This window comes from Accipiter gentilis, chromosome Z (genome assembly GCF_929443795.1).
Source record: "Accipiter gentilis chromosome Z, bAccGen1.1, whole genome shotgun sequence".
NCBI classification, from domain to species: Eukaryota; Metazoa; Chordata; class Aves; order Accipitriformes; family Accipitridae; genus Astur; species Astur gentilis.
Window position 1 is genome coordinate 42,846,037 of NC_064919.1, and position 18,227 is coordinate 42,864,263.

At 39.0% G+C, this 18,227-nt stretch overlaps 1 protein-coding gene across 2 annotated transcripts in view; it reads right to left on the minus strand.

The window, feature by feature from the left end:
* AOPEP (aminopeptidase O (putative)) overlaps positions 1-18,227 on the minus strand; it is a 209,431-nt gene that overhangs the window by 76,472 nt on the left and 114,732 nt on the right. For both annotated transcript variants that reach the window (XM_049796253.1, XM_049796254.1), the window contains 2 exons: positions 6,293-6,355; positions 5,565-5,648 (listed from right to left, as the gene is read on the minus strand). In XM_049796253.1, the coding sequence (XP_049652210.1) occupies positions 5,565-5,648; positions 6,293-6,355 (147 nt within the window). The remainder of the gene's footprint in view (positions 1-5,564; positions 5,649-6,292; positions 6,356-18,227) is intronic.

An 18,227-nucleotide genomic window follows, 5' to 3' on the forward strand; every position in this document is an offset into this window, starting at 1 on the left:
TCTTTCGCTGCACAGGATGGCTGCTGGCTTGGACTGCTATAATTAACAGTGATGTAATTTTCTGTAAACTTTAAGCTATTTCAACACATGGCCATGCTGGCCCGAGTTCTCCTAATTTAGAAATGGTCATCTCAGAGTCTGAAAGGGAGCGTGTACATCATCATATGCATGGTGGTAAGTTGGTTCATAGATTTAAAAATGTGGTCTGAATGTGGCCTAATAGGAGCATTCACCCTTTGACAACATAATAATATCCATCTGGGAGACTCAATGTGAAATAAGCTATGCAACAACACTTCCTTGCTAAGAGAGATGGGTGCTGTTAAAAAGGAAACCAAGATCCTGACACAACACTACTGCAAGTAAGATACAGCCAATACTGGCGTCAGAACTGGACTAATTTCTTAAAAATTATTACTATTATGGCTAACCCGAAAATTCCACTCAAATTTGTACATTTTTTACACAAAGACATAGTTTTTTCTTTTCTATTAAATGTTTCTTAAGTGCACTTTGAAGTACCACTATCCTAAAAAAATAATAGGTTTTTTGAGCTGTGTAATGACATTTTCCAAACAATCCATAAAATACTGAAATTTTTACAGGAATGCAAAACAAAATGCTGAAAATGTTTAGTTTTAATGGCTTGAAATTATATACACATGTATTCAGGGGAAAAGTTTTTAAAATTAGAGGCTCTATTTCTCAGCTTAACAACATTTACTGAAATTCAGTTCTTGTGCATGAGGTGGGTACAGAATTTTCCATCCAAATCCCCGACTGCCAAAGGAAATGAATGTTATCTGTAATCAGTGAAGGCCAGCAAATACATTTACAGGGTTTCTAGGAAGTTCTGTGAGATTAACAGAGTTTGGAAAGCTAAGGTATAGCAAACAACTCCATTGAAGACTCTGAAGAATGCTTTAGTACTTCTTACCATGTGTCTTTTAGCTGTTAAGCACTATACAGTGCACAAGCTCAAAGAATATATTTCAGATTAGATCCTTGCTTTGATTCTCAGTTCGGTGGATTCAACTAAAAACGTTTATTTTGAGAAATAAAAAATACATGGTAATTAAAGTTTTAGAGTAATTTTAATGCATTATATGTTATTGCTTTACGTGAATTCGCAGAAGCACATCGTCCTGAATAAATTCCCTAGTTAAATAAAAGCTCTCTTTTACTACATTGTATTTTCTTCTCCCTACCTATTTTTTTGCTGAGACTTCAAAACATTTTCTACTTGAAGTATAACACCACAACTCATTTTAATGAATTACAAGATGTGTTTCTTGTCTTTCAGTTACACTGGTAATTCATTGTTAAAGGATGAAAGAGTTATAGAATTTAGCATTAGTCATACATATCACAACTGGTTTGATTTTTTATTTTTTTTATTAGAAACTTAACAGCTATTTCAACAAAACCATTTTTGCTCAGTTTATTAACAGAGCTTATGTACTGACAATTGTAAATCTCTGGAGTGAGAAGAATGATCAATAGCAGCAACCAATAGGAAAATATCAAAGACAATCACATTTTTAGTAAACTAGCAGACAAACTTAAACACATGAAAACAGTATTTCTGAGAAAGCAGCAGCAATTATTCTGGAAAAGCTGAATTATTCCTCAAAGTCACAGTATAGAATCAAACTGAAACTGAAACGGACAAATGCAATTTTGGTAATTTTTACAAATCATCTTCCTTACCTAGTAGATATATATACACACACACACGTATTTCAGTGCTCTCCCTAACTACTGTGTGTCCTTCGTATCTCATCCTATGACACTTTTTCTACCACTGGAATACTTTCAAAGCAGCTTTTATGTTTTAACACTAAACTTCATGTAAAAGTGAGTTAGCCTCCTAATAAAAAGATATGTTTCCCCTCAAATTCCAGACTGGATACAGATTGGGTGCTACAATTCCACTAGTCTGATTGAAAGATCATTTTCTTCTGCCTAACACTCAGCACTGGCATGGATAACAGAACCTTTTTTCAAGCAGGCACAGTCCAGTATAACAACAAAAATAATAGTAACACTTAGCATTTCTATCACACTCTTCATAATAAAACAACACTAATTTTAACCACTTCTTTCCCAGCACTGTTCTACCTTCTCTAGTTTTCTCACATAAACAACATTCTGTATTGATACCCATACTGATTGCTAGAAGTGCTGACCAGCTAAATGACAACAGACAGCTTTAAGATTAAATGAGAAGTAAAGAACGTACAAGAATAGGAAGGATGACAAAAGCAAAAATGTGAGGGGTGAGTGTGTTTAAAGCTGCGTATGTGCATGCACACATCATAAGAAGAGTATCTATAGAGAACAATAAACAGAAAACAAGGTGAGCAAAAGATAATGTAGGAAACAAAAAAATGACTGAAAGTAAACAGAAAGTAATAAACAGTACTGAAGGTAACTGAAGGAGACAATGGAGAACAGAGAAAGAAAAGAGGGGTGAAAAAGAAGCAGGAAAGGAAAGATTGTAATAAAAGCTGCTAAGAAAAAATAAAGTATTTCAGAAGCAGAGCAGCAAAAAGATTGGAAAGGAAAACAAAGCTCAAAAAAAAAGGAAAAAAAAAAAAGAGAGATCAGAAGCACAGAAGAACAAGAACCCTTAGTTACTCGTCTTAGAAAGTCCTTCTCACCCACGGAATCTGTTACACTGCTATAACCCATCGTGTGTGGGTCCACACTGGAGAGCAGCACCACACCTTTCTACACAGGCTGCCCCACTGGTTCATATGCCCCTTGAGTGCAGTTAACACTACCAGTTACACAGTTCTTATCCAGCACATGGTATCTTTAAAAATGTTCTTTAAATACATATATGCGTATGTAAAGTCAGCTCCTACAAACTTAACTGTTTGGAAGGCAACTTTTTCAAGAAGCAATTCCCCGGCAGTTGTCAGCAACCTTTCCTCCATAATTCTGTTTCACTTATTCCATACAGAGTTATCTCTCTGTCCTAGATTTTGTACTTGGATGCGGAAGCAGTTGCTTTGATTTGGCGGTGTCTCAGTATAGCAAAGTCATCCATCTTGTATTAGAAATAGGACTTCCTATCACAAAGAAAAAAAATGATAGAGGAAAATCGGACAGCACAGGCACATGAAAGTTTAGAAGCTACATTTAATAAGTTAGTGCTTGTTTTGAAAGGATAAGCAAGATCAACACAAAGCTCAGTTTTCTAGATGTAGCAAAGTACGTCAGTATTCTTATTTTAATTACACTTGTGATATGAGCTGGTACCAGCTTTCTGACTTGTCTGTTTACTTACTGCTCTGCTTCTCACCTCCCTCTTCTCACTCCATGGTTTTATTCCTACCTCTGCTACTTTCTTCAAGGGTGCCTTACTTTTCCATTACATGCCTTTTTCTTTCTTGTTCTCCTGTTTATCCCCAAAGAAGTACTTACACTGCTGTATGATGCCATTTCTGCTACAAACCAATACAGACACAGCTAACAATCGAGAATTCTAGTGGAACAGAGGTTAGCAACATCCATATGACTGGGCACCACACTGACTGGTAAGTCCACATTGGAAACCTAGCTGTAACCAACTCTGAAGCCAGATAATACAATAAAGCTCTGCAAGCACCAGGGACGTCCCTTGCCCTTTTTCTCTTCTCTTGTCCCTAGCGGTATTGGAAAAGTCACCATTGCAATGGCCGAACTTCTACAGAACATGAAGAATCCCACCCTCGGTGCCTAGCCAATGCTTTCACTACCAAACATAAGGTTATTGTTACGCCTTTTCCTTCCCGTGGGGTTAAATACCCTGCCGATGCAATGCTGTGAATCTGCACTGAATCTCCAAGAATTATTAATACTTAGGGATATTAGAAGACAATACAGATTCTTGCCTTCAATTTTAAATCACATTTCTGCTCATAGACCTTACTCAAGAATTACTGTTTAAGAAAACAGTGAGTATATCTTAGGTTTACACATCAGGTTTTGCACTTCTAACATGGCAAGCCTAGATGCAGAAGTTCTCGCTCTCAAACCTTGGAGCAGTAGGAGGAAAACAATAGAAATGGAGTTTTATCAGTACAAAGGGGTTTTGCACTGAGGAAGCATTCTCCTATAAAAAGAGATGAGGAGAGGTATAACAGCATAAGGTACCTTTAAGTCTACAGTTAAGATGTAGCAGGGGACCTGCTTTGTATAGTTTAAAAATTACTTCAAAATGTACGCAGACTGTAGCTTGTACTGGGGCTACTTGTACCATCCATGCATTTTGCTCACAAATTCACATGATGATACATTTTTTAACTTAAAAAATTCATCTTCAGCTTAAAATAAAGTGATTGTAAATACAAATGCTACACATACATGCAACGAACACACATAAGCAGAACTTGAATATTTTGTTGCAACAGTGTATGCTATCTCTGTTTAGATCATATCACTCTAAAGCACAACACCACAGAACATTTTTCCTGAACAATGTACTCCACTTACAAAATAAAAGTAGTAGTGAATGAAAGGATGCTATTTGGTGGTTTTTTAACTCACCATGGAGCTGGTAAATCACCCACACACAACAATGCACTTTGTAGACATTTGTCATATACTGCAATGACCATACTAAGGCAACTCATCCCAGGAGTTGGCAGCCATGCTATCAGCAAGAATTTGGCTACAGAAACAGCAATGATTCATCATGCATTCTAGAAGCACTGTCGAAACAGCAAAACAACACAGTGCTATTTTAATCCTTTAAAGGTAACAAGGGTTTTAAAAAATAATTATAAATTTGCTTGTAAAACCAAAGCAAGCAAAACCCCCATAGTTCTAATAATGCATTTGGAAGTGCATCTTTAGTCACATTTTTTTCTTCCAGAGGACAGAAACCAGCTATTTGGTAAAAGTGTCAGCTAATTACTTACCTCTCTACATTGTGATTTAAATGGTCAACTCAACATTCTAGAACAAATGTTTCACAACAGCTAAATCAAAAATCACTTATTTAAAAATAGTTTAATTTAGGTTGTATTCAGTTTTTTAAATCCTCTGTAGTAATTTAAAAAATAACCATCTAGACACATTTTCATTAATTGAAATCTATATTGCAAATAGATCATTTTCAAACTCACCCTGTGAATGAAGAGTCAATAGGATAGTCAGAACATTTGTTTCAATGTACATAACACATCTATTATTGTCCCAATATCCACCGTGAAAACCGTTTCTTAGCTACCAGTATCTGATAATTTGCAAACAGTGGTGCAGGACCTGTCAAAAGGTCTCAAGTGCTATTGATTTCTCTGATGAAAGCACTCTTTCTTCCTCAGAATGTTCCCGTTAAATACAAATATAGGGAAATTTTGTCTCCTAAATTATAGACATCTGAAAAGATTATTAATTTATTTCCATTGTAATTACATGGTGACACTGCAACTTTATCGGTAACACCCTTTTACTATCCCCTCATTGAAGACGCTAAATGAAGTCTGTGTAGAGTTTAAGAACGCGTCATCAGAAAGCATTTTGGATCTGCTGTCCTTTGTCCCATTACACAAACACACATCATGAACCCTTACCTTTTGGAAAACGACTTCATCCCGCTTTCTTTTCTTTCTGCTGCTTTTTCTGATCCTCTGGTTTGTCTGAATCCATTTTGTGACCTGGAGTTCAAAACCATAGTGCTTTTTTAGGAAGAAGATGCGACCTGAGTGCAGCTATTCAGCATTAGTAAGAAGCTATAAACAGACTCAAGACAATTTTTTCCATTGCTTCACTGGAAGGAGGAAAAGCACTTTTCCCATCTAGAATGACATGTTTTTAGGCAATCTGGTTAGTTACTTGTACACGGTCAAAGCGTGAGGTGGTGTTCTTCATCTCAGAGCTTTCAGTTTAAGGCTTTTTTTTTGCACAAAGAACATGTTTGATGCCAGACCTGGTTGCTAAACGGAAAGTTATCATTGCAGTGTGCAAAAATCCTGGGGGAAAATCTCTGCGCTTTATCCCTTACACCTTCTATTTCAAGTAAGAGATTTATTTCCAGCCACCCACTCGAATGTTGTTCCAGACTACCAACATCAAATTTAGGTGGCGGGGTTATTATTTAATAAAGTAGTAACACTTGGCTGTTTTTTTCCCCCACGCAAGCATTTTTATTGCTAATACGAAAGCAATTTTTAATTTTTTTTTTAAAGGAAAAGCGTGGCGGGGCTGGGGAAGAGGTGTCAGGTGGAAAACCGAAGGCGCAGATTTGCAAGGGAAAGAAGCGGGGGGCAAGGCAGCAGCTGCGAAAAGGCTTTCTCCTCACCTCGCCGCTCACTTGCCGGACGAGCTGACACTCCTTCCAAGTCTCACCCTCCTCCAGCAAAGGCTACACGGGGGAGAAAGCGCAGGGTGAGGCGGGCTCGCCCGCGGAGGACCCCCGATGCGACGCGCTCCGCTCCCCCGGGACGGGAGGCGCCGCGGGAAGCCCGCTCCGCCCGCCGCCGCCGCCGCCGCCGCCGCCACCCCCCGGCCCGGTCCGGTCCGGCCACCATCCGGAGCCGGAGCGGCGCCCGCCCCGCCCCGCCCCGCCCCGCCCCGTCCCGTCCCGTCCCGTCTCATCCCGCCCTGCCCGGCCTCGGTGGCGGCACGCCGCAGTCCTCGGTAGGAAATGAAACACCTCCGCGGGGTCTCCCGCCCCCGTGCTCCGGCCCCCGGAGCCCCGCGGAGAGGAGGAGCCTGCCTTAAAGACGTAAGGGCCGGCCGGCTCCGGGGCGGCCCCGACGGGGTGTCCGCGCCTCCCCCGGCCCGGCCCGGCCCGGCCCGGCCCGGCCCGCCTGTCGTACCGACAGCGGTGCCCCCTCGGCGGCGAGCACGGGCTGCCGGCGCGGCGCCGGCTTTCCGCGGCCCGGGGGAACGGAGCGGGGCGGAGCGGACGGAGCGCCCGGCCCGGCCCGGCCCAGGCGCGGGGGTCCCGCCGGCCGTGCTGCCGCCGAGCCGCGCTCCCTGCGACCCCCTCCCCGACGGGACGGCCCTTCCAAACCTCTGCATGCACGCTCGTCACCGGCTTACAGGTCGAATTTTTAAGAGAGACGCTCTCCCGTTGAGTCCCTTCCTTACTATGGAAAGGACGCCTTCCTGTTAGCCTTCCTATAAACACCCTCCGGCACAGGTCGTCACAGACAGAGGAATGGCCTAATGGGGCTAGTTCAAGAGGGAAAGTATCATCACCACTAAGCGCTTCAAGATTTCCCCCAGCACCTGCTTGACATCTAAAGAATCCGACTCTTAAATTACCTTGGAGAGTCTGAAATGCATCTTAAAAGCAAGAACCAAAGCGGCATTTGTATTACAGCACAGCAAGCCCTTCACTGAGGCCTCAGCTGAATGCTTGCTTCAACAAGAGACTGCAAGCCGGTGATTAAATTTGGGCATGGGACTTCAACAGATGTTTCTGTGCCCTTTGAAGGGGTTATTCAAACTCCGCCGTGATGGGAGAGACCCAAATAATGTCAGCCATGCAAAGTCTGAGTACTGTTCTTAAGTTAGGACTTAATATTAAGTGCTTTGTGTTTAGCATTTAAGATGAGAGACAATAAAGGATAGACTGCGTTGCACTCGGTATAGTTAAAATGATGCTACTAAGGTATTTTCAGTATTTCAAAAATCATTTATACTCTGTGCTACTTATGACAATTCCCCGAAAGCTTCAAAAGAAAATCTGTGCTCTTGTAAAAGAATAAGGCTCATTAAAGCATTCATTTGAGCAAACCCTTCCATATACAGAATTAGATGGACTTTGCAAACAAATTTAAGTAAACAAAGATAGGTCCAATTAGTGCATACTAAATCTTGGCAGCATCCCTATAACTTTATCACTTAAAAAAAGAAAAAAACCTCTCTCCTACCCTTTTTGTTTTACTGCCACAACATCCTTCTTTCAAGATCAAAAGCTTTAGATCAAAGCCAAGAACAATCTCAATGCTTTAAATAGAAGCAACTTCACTATGAGGCATTAGACAACGAAGAACTTTTTTTAACAGAGATACCACAGCAGAAAATCTTCCTACAGATTTTTATTTCACACTCACAACAGGTCTACTTGAAACTGGTATCAACGTACTTTTATTTTGTAAAGCCACAACAGATTTTCTACTAAATGCTAATTCCAAAAGCTCCTATGAATTGACTCTTGAACTGTGTGTGTTTGAAAGAAGGAAGAAGAACAGAGCATAGTTCAAAGAGAATGAACAAGAATATGAACAAAAAAAATTGTTAATGGCAAACACAGATTAATGCAACTACCTAAACAATATTCCCTTGGATCAGTTAACAGATTAGATTGTGCATTCCCACAGAAGTAGTTATGGGAAACACTGGGTAATAGAAACAATGAAACAGATCTAGACTTTAAATCCTTTAAATTACACTTCCTCTCCTGTCAAATGTTCGGAGAAAACCAGGGAAAAAAAGTTACCCGAGACATTGATTTTCAGACCTCCAGCCCCTGAGGCTGGTTTGGGATGAAAATCCCTAACATGCAAACACACTGCATGTTAAAACTTAGAGGTAGCTCCTGTTTTCCTGTTAGTAGCTGCATGACACTGAAGGGAACTCAACAAGAATTGTTACCAACTTTTTATAATGCTGATATAACCTTGTGGAACCAACACCTGGGGTTCCCTGGTGCTGGTTGCTGTGCACATCATATGTTGAACACTAGTCTACTGTAATATGATTGCACTGCAGCGTAAGAGACGAGCCAACATGCCCATAGAGCCAATACAGCCAGCCTGCAGAGGAAAGAAAGCAGTGAGAGAAACAGGGTGGTCCTAACAAGCAGTGGTCACTGCACACCGGCTGTGCAGTCAACTGTGAACTCTACTTACTGATGCTTCAGTAAGATTTAGCTCATGACCAGACTAGGAAGTTTTGCTGGGAAAGTTGGGAACAGGGGAGAGAGCAGGGAAGAGGAAAAGAGGAGGGGAGTTGGGAAAGGGAGGGAGGGGAGAAGGGATGTTTTTAAGAATGTTTTCCTCCTGCTGTATTCTTCCATACTCCAAATGGAAGGAGCTTACATACACTTAATAAAAGGGTGACGGCACACCCAACTTAAAGGGAGAAGGGCTGCATCACCCTCCATCAACAGTCCTGTTTGCTGTCCTCGTGACACTAACTGCCGTACCTGCATCCCCTCACAAAAGAAATTAAGATCAGTCCATCCATGTCCTTCTTTACTTGGGAATACTTTCAGAGACTGCTAATGGAGCTGTCCTATGTAACACTCAGATTGGGAATGAGCATTTCTACATGCCAAAGCATGCTAGGATCCTTCATTCTTGCAGCAGCAGGATTAAATATAACTGGCTTTTGAAATGGGGCAGAGGAGTAGCACTTTCTACCAATTGGGTGAAGACAGGCCCAATATCCTGGTAAATAACTTAGGCAGTGATTTACACCAGCTATTCTTCAAGTCAAACCAGATCCCAAACATACAAGTAACTTTGAAGTAACTATCCTAACAATAGGATAGTTTGGGAATTTTGGGAATGATTGGGAATGAGCATTGGGAATGAGCATTTCTACATGCCAAAGCATGCTAGGATCCTTCATTCTTGCAGCAGCAGGATTAAATATAACTGGCTTTTGAAATGGGGCAGAGGAGTAGCACTTTCTACCAATTGGGTGAAGACAGGCCCAATATCCTGGTAAATAACTTAGGCAGTGATTTACACCAGCTATTCTTCAAGTCAAACCAGATCCCAAACATACAAGTAACTTTCAAGTAACTATCCTAACAATAGGATATTTGTGCAACAGACAACTGTTTCATTTTAAATTGAAACAGAAACTGGCTTTCAATTGTACAGGCTGTGATGGCTACCATTGGTATTTCATAACTCAATTAAAAATTATAATCATGCACTTTTCCTTTGCAGAAGTCGTCTACAACTTCAGCTAGTCTGTGCTACTCTAATGCTAAAACGTTCAATACCGATAAACTAAGAAGGTTGTTTTATCTAAGGTTAACACTGAATCAGTGCCATTTTGTTTTGGCTTGCCAGCATTCCTCAGATACTGGAAGGCAAAAAGAAAAAAATCAAAATGGAGGAATAAAAGTATTTACTGCAAAAGAATTTCAGAAGAGCTTCTGCAAAGCAGAGGAAATCAATAACTAATGCAGTCAAGTCATTTTCCAACCTCTCATTTCTAGAGATTTTATTTTCCTCAATTACTGAATTTTACACCATGTATACACACCCACATTTATATATTCAGATCTATGTGGACAGCAGCAAGCACCCAGAAAAGTCTAAAGATGTTACTGTCAAGTCATTTTCTCCTAGAGGATGTAGCTAATTTCACCAGTCTACAAATTGCTATTTTGTACCTTCCTAAACCTTCCCAAGTAACATAAAACAAAAAATGGACTCCCCCCTAGTTTCGTTCTATGGTACTAGGATGATACTGTCTACTTTTTAAGGGTGATGCCATCACCTCTCTGATATCAGTAAAGGACAGTTTAAAGGAACTACAATAAAATGCAAGATACATAACTGTTTTGCTACCACACAGAAGATTTATAGGAAAAAAAAGAAGAGTAATTTAAGTTGGAAAATTAAATTACTTGGAAACTGAGAATATGATGTGCCCTCAGAACAGTCTGTATGACCTGAAAACTGCTTCAGCAGAAAAGACCTGGCTTCCAATCTTTTGTAAAAAGGTTCAGAAAATGAAAATACAGGAAAGTATTTTATTCAGTAGCTCACTAGATGATTAATAATGGCTGGCAGCATTTGACTGTATTCCCCAAGGGCAACAACTGGAAGGATTTTAAAACACTACTGTTATCGGAATTTGGCAGACAGACTAAGGAAGCAGTGGGCTACAACTGAAAATAGCAAGATGGCTGGTGCATCCACACTGCAAGAAGCAGTATATCAGCAGCAGATCAAAATGACTGAGTAAGAAATCCAGCCCAGAATATGCTCCTGTAAGAACAGCAAGTCCTCCAGCTGATTTTATGCGGTTTTCATGGAGACAGCTTTATTCACTGAAATGGAAAATAAAGTTGTTCTGACATTATCCATATTTTAGGAAAGATGGTCATTTATATCGATACTATGAATCAAAATGTTCTAATTCCTCCAAGAGTGTCTGTGGTGGTGTAAACACACGCTTTTAAGATCAGTGTGCTGTGTCTGATATTCTTCAATGTAACACCCCTACAGAGACATTATGTTCAGGTCAAACTTTCCCCTCCTGAAAATATCTCTACCTCCAAGAGACAAAAACCTGTTGAAACAATAACTTTCAGGATGTACTTTTAGTACACTGCAATGTGACTTTGACATGCTGTGGCTGGAATATTTTTTTCAAATGGGGAAATGCAAATAGATCCTTCATATCCATATTAGCAACCCTGCTTTGTGGAGAAAGTTCCCAGGTAAAGATGTACCCACCCACCCACTGTACCCACCTATTTAGTTCAAGAACAGATTCATAATCTGATAAAGAAAGCATCTCTGACCACATGACCACAAGATCTCTAAGTAATATGATTATTACTTATTACTAAATAATAGTGTGTAACATACAATGATACATAATTTATGTATCATATTGCATTATATTATCTATACTATGACCTTTACCGCTCATTTTTGTATTGGCCAACAGCTTTGTCAGCCAATAGACTTTTCAAACCTATCTTTCTGCAGACATCTTCATTTCAGCATTTAAATTTCACTGTGGGCTTAGAAGGGAGTAGACAGATTAGTTAAAGCATCTTGGAAAAAAATCCCTTTCTTACGGAGATGGAATGAGTTTTAGAAGAATCACTTATTTCCTCCATGATTAAACAGAAGGTGAGCATCATCTGTATCTTCAGTCTGACTTATGAAGCACTGCTAAATGAAAAGGGGATGACTGAAGGTAATAAAAAACAGGAAAGATCTTGACATTGCTTGTATCAACTTTTGTGGAAGCCAGCAAACGGGCTGGATGGAGATGGAACAAAGACCATTACACAAATTTTGTTACCATCTGCTCTCTAGAAATACTTCAGCAGCTCAGTGGTTTTGAAGAGTCTGTGAAAAAAAGCATTGGGCTGAAAACCAAGAGCTTCTGTCCCCAGTTCTAGCCAGCTGGGCACGCAACAGCAGGATCTGAACCCTCAGGATCACTTGGAGTTTCTGACTAGACCATTGCATGAATCAGCAGGTCACAGGTTTTTGGGTCAGCATTACAGAGGGCTACATGGACTTCAGATACATGGTATGTGTTTATACATATACATGAAATACCTCTTCCCCACATATTCATTCCTTCCTATCAAAAATATGTCTTTCTAACAGCCTAGAAAACAGGGAAAGTTTCCAGGAAGTAAAACATGTTTCTTTAAAAAACCCTAGACCACTGGGGAGGGAAGGTGGCAACTTGTTCCTGTCACAAAATTTTTACCTCGGCTTCATGCCCAACTCTCTATCCTCCTGCACTAAAAAGATTTTTATTTCCTAAAGTAGCATTTGACTTCTCATTATTTCATATTCTGTGTCCAGTGCACTAAAACCACTTATAAGGGACTCCAAACTGGAGAGATTTCAGCCATTTCAAAGGCTACTCTTTCCTAATTAATATAGAAAAGCTGTTCTCTTGCAAGGTAGCAAAAAAATTATTTTAAACCTTTATGGATTGTTTCCATTGGGTAGAGAAAACAATGGGCAAGCTAAAAATTAATTAGTTGCTAACTTCTGTGCTATTCCTCAGATGTTTTTACAAGCAATGGATTAAAATCCAGGTTTATTGCTATGCAAGCCCAGCTGTGTCCTTATTAGGCAAGTCTCAGTTCAGCATTTCTGTGTAAAAGAGGACCTGTCCTCCCTCTCTTTGCTATGTTTCCACCCCCTACACATGTAGGTGGGAGAGTAGGAGCTTGGGAATGTGAACTTGATCCAGCATTGATCAGCCAGGCAGCAAATTGTTATTGTTCTTTAGATACCAAACATAACTCCTTTCTAGTAGGGATAAGCTCAGTCATTCTGCACATAACACAGCTTTTGTGTTCAGTAATGCAATTAATAGGAAAAGGGAATGAGAAAGACTGCTTGAGATTTATTAAACTTAAAAGAGATTCTAATGAACAAATGTGTGGAATCCAGTCCACAATTATTTGAGAAATTGAACATTTGTTTCAAATGCAGTTCAACTTCTTGAACAAGCTATTACTTGTGCAGATTTACTATACTACTACTACTGTACCTCTGAGCTGGACACATACAATACTGAAAGGTAGCCTGAAGAAAAACAGAATGACATTTGTGAAAACCTGGCTTTCGATTGGAGATGAAAGCCAATGTTTCAGCAGGTCCTTAAACTAAATCCAGTGAAGTATGCTCCTCAGCCTTCAGGCAGACTCACAGTTCCAGCTGAGAATCTCAAAATATTTTTTTCCTGAATTATTCAATTAATGACTAAATTAAGACTCCTAAAACTCTGTTTTAAACTTCACCTTTAGACATTAGAACACCAGAGGCACTGAAATATTATAGCCAATAATTTTTAAATGTTAAATTTGAAAGTAACATCTACATTCAGCCTAGACACAAAGTTACTCAGCACTAAGTGGGTGTCTAACCTGAGGCAGCAGGTTTACAATTTTAGAATGTGGTCACGCAATAATCTGTGACAACGCTATGCTGATCTTGAGTGTCTGTGGTTTTCCTCCTAAAATCAGCAGTCACATGCAATGCAGAAGAAACTTGCCCCAAACCCTTCAAAACTGTAACAATACTCTGAGCTGTGCCTGAACTTGATGAGCTCTGAAATAAATCTGGGTCCTTACTGACATTTAATGATGTATGATTTTATATAAGCCGTTTTCTTGAATTTTTTAACTATTCAACAAAAATAAATATACCACTGTTGTGTCTTGTTTAGCAGTATCTTAAGTACAATTTACAGGAACGGCTAAATAAATTGCAGGGCCATTTTATGCCAATAACCTTCTTTAGATCAACACAGGATCTATTTAAATAGTAACAGACCTCACAAGTTATTTGATAGTTTGCTACAAACAAAATATCAAATTCTCCATATAGTGTGGTCTATCTAGAAAGACTTTCAGATGGATAGTCTTTATCTAAAACATCTTTCAAAGAGTTAACAACATAGAAAGTCTGTCTGTGCAATATGTTTCGATTTGTTTCTCTTCATGATTCATCTGACATTTATGCACGCTACAATACTATACACACTGCTTGATTACATTTTTCTATTTTCCAAAATCCCGTCTTCTAAGAAAATGGGATGCAATGTTGACAGTACAACTGCTAATTTCAGAAAAAAACACAGCACTAATGATTCGTATTAAAATACTTTTTTCCTACTGTGCTTGCTATCATTAGAGAAGACATTAATCAATATATATTGTTGCCCTATGCTCATTTAAATTTTTAAGGACTTTGGAAAGTTCTTTTCATCTTCCAATCTGCAAGCTTGCTAATATCAAAACAATACCATTTTTCTTGAGGGGAAGTGCCTATTCTTCAAAGTATGCTTTCCACATACAAGAATAAGTACTTAATGTAACAGTTACACTTTCTTCAGATTATTTGTCAAATATCAACTCATTAGCATTCAACTATCTTATCAGTTATATTCTTTGCACTCTCTGTATGGACACAAAAGTTTCCATGTTCAGATAAAGAAAAATATCACAGGTTAAGTAGCAAACTTCAGTATTTAAGCAGCAGCATGTTATTCTTGTGACTAATACTTAATACCAACTTTGAAATTAATCTAAAAGAGTCCCTGTTAAACTGTATTAACTAAGAAAATTATACCTCTTCATAGCCCCTTCCCAATTTTTTCCCCAAATCACAAGCTTGAATGAGATTTTCCCACTTAACAGGTCATTCTTACTGCCGGTGCCTACAAACTTACTGTATCTCAACAAACAGTAAGGATTTCACTTGTTTACTGCCTCAGTGTTGCCATCCACCAATATGCAGTTATTATGTACATCCAGACAGAAAAACTGCAAGATAAGGCATAACTAGCAATGACAAGAAATATCAAGTGCTAACAAACCCAAGCCTTAAGTTACACTCTGATCCAATGAGGGTGATTTTTCTGCTGGAAAAATTTTCTAGTACCCTCTGTAAAACTTGGGTGAACAACTGCTAAAGCTCATTCAACAGTTTAGTAAGAGCATTCTTTTAAAAAAATATTTGAAAGTGCTTGGTTTGTTGGTAATTGACCGTAACCACTACCCTGTGAGGCATTCTCTTGTAGAGCTATCCCTTCATCTGTATTTTTGTCTTAGTAAAAGGAAACAGGAAATCTATAAAGCTTGTAACTGGGGCAAAAGCCAGGAACCTTCTTAACAACAAACTGCTTTATCAGAAATCATATTAAGTACTTGATCTGCTGCTGTAACATCCTTCTAAAATTTATGAAACCACAGAAATACATTGCCTGCATTGGTTTAGTACCCTTTGCAAATGATATTTCGGTTCAGATTTTTTAATAGTTTTGCTATGAGTTTCCTTTCCAATCCATTTTTTCTTCAAGCAGGACAATCCAAGAGCCAGTCATATACAAACAAAACCAGAAATACTATGAATAAATGAATATTAGCCACTGGAAGATTTCTTTTGTCTGTGTATCCCAGCCGAAACTAGGACATATTCTTGCAATACACACTATGAGCTGTACATAGTCTGAAATACCTGTTGGCAGTACCTACTTTAACCTGGAAACACTGTTTAAGGTAGAACAGTGGATAAGAATTAAGCTTTAACAGGAGGATAAAGTAGCAAAGGGAACTAGCAGAAGGACAGAGCATTGCAATCACCTCTTGCATTTTTTCCATAATTTTGAGGGGATATTTGGTGTATTTATCCTAGTGCCTGCTGCTATGTGATCACATAAGACTTGTAGATTACATTGTAGGATATGTTAGAAACCGAAAATCATGGAGGAGCATGCCAACCACTCTTTTTTTTTTTTTTTTTTCTTTTTTCTTTCCCCCCCTTTTAACTGAAGAATGAATCTGGAGAAGATTATTTTCATAACACAAGGTACCAAATGAAATACACATCCAAGGAACATTCAAGATAGCAAGTTTACCAGTAAATAATAGTATGTTATCAAACAATGCAGTTTCAGAGGCAAAAGAAAAGGTGGTGAAACTGGAATGAGTTAAAAAAATACATGTAGGAGTTTATGAGATGCAGAGACTACCTAATGTTTATTTGTCTGCTTCTCAATTAAACAGTGTACAACAGAGTTCAAAATGGGGAAAGATTTTAAGCATATTTTTAAAAGGTTAATTATCTAAGGTAGAATAAAAAATTGAGGTAAGAGTAACTGCACAATATAACACAAAGACAAGTCTGTGCAGAACTGAGAAAACCTTCCTCAGGAAACATATGGTCTTTTAGTCTTAAACTCTAATTAAAGATTACATAGACTGAAAGACACAATAGAAACTGTAGTTAAGAGAACAAATCAGCAGCAGCAGGGATGAAGTGGACTTAAGTGATTTCATAGGTGTCTTCCAGCTCTAAACGCTGGTTTGTTCTTCTGATTCTACTCCTTGCCAGCTTAACTCATTGACTAAAGTTAGCAGTGTTAAGTCATTACTACTTGCACATGATGAAAAGTTGCCATGATCCCCCGGTGAGTCACCTCTGAGACAGAAGTACATGCCGAAGGTTGCTCGATTTGATAAAACTATTTTCAACAACGCAATATGCTTCACTGTATTTAACGCCACTATGATGTGTTCCCAGAAAAAAATACTGATGAAATCTTGTATTTCAGAAATGCTTGCTTTTCAACTCTTATGTTCCTTATTGTTTTGTGTGTGAGAAAACCTTCCTGCACAGCAAGCCTGAAGACAACCACTGTGCTGTGGCACTCTTCCATGTAAGAAAGTATTGGCCACACATTACCACACACCCTTCATTATAACATTAACTTTTAATGCTTTAGAAAATACCAAATTTGGAAGTGTAACTAGGCATGCAGAATTATTTTTCAAGGCAACAGGCCAAATTCTGTTTTTATTTATCAGTATGACTCCCTTACATTGTTATTCTTGATTACTGCTGGTATATACATGAGCCTGGAAACTAGCTCAATAATTGGAAAAGACCAAATGACTTTTGCAAGAGTGAAGCGGCAATAGAAATTGACAAATATTAAAGTTTCAATAGTTCTAAGTTTCAAGTATAAAGGGGTATATATATGTGGCTTCCTGGACAGAATTGGAGACAGCATTTGGAATGGCAAATGTAACAAAGCGCAGGTAAAGAAGTTAGACAGATCTTCAGTTAGACGGATGCCAGGACATACGGCTGTGAAGAATACAAATGCTAATTCCTCTACCAGAATGAAGATGATAAGAAACGTTGCTTCAGCAGTATGAGGACTGGCAAGTATTTACCCTTATCCATCCTTTGTACAAGTACCCTTCCAGTGTCCTTAAGCTAGACTGTTGTGAAGACAGTGAACTGAGGGGTGGCCTAACAACTCTGTCTTCAAGTGACCATGTTGTTATCAAATTTTAGAGAGCACCAGTAGTGTACATTTGATAGATCTGGATATGATCACAGAAGAAAATTCTTATAAACACTTCGGTAGCTAATGCTGTAAATGAACCACAAGTGGTGAATTTTCTTTATAGTCCATGGATGACATGAATTTCCCGAGCAAACCCCACCAAAACATAGAAATAAAAGATGTCACAGAGACAACCACAGCCACTATAAAACAGAAGAATTCTCATATAGGAAAGATATAAAGAAACCATGTTCTGACTTGATTTTCAGAATGGACAGCATGATGCATATATCCCAATCCCATTACAGAGGATAGTCTCTCCAGTAAGGGAGTTTACTCTCCAAATGCAGTGAAGTCTTAGATAGTATTTGTAGATGTAAAATCTTTACATTCTTAGTAAAGTTATTTCTCATGGGTATCTACTAAACCACTAAGAAGTACATTTTGTCCCTCTAAGAGCAGGTGCTGCAGGATTAAGAGTGACTTTAACTATCATGCTTTAGGACTCTACAGTGCAGTCAGTAAAATAAGGGTGATAAGCATAAAGTTGCTGAATGCTGTGTAGAGTGCAGGATGCTGCTTCTCTATCTTTAGAGCAGAGATTTACCGGCTGCTTTTCAGATGCTCCACTACTGAAGAAAGGTAGTTAACTGCAATGGATGCTCTATACCTCATACTATTCACACTGTCTG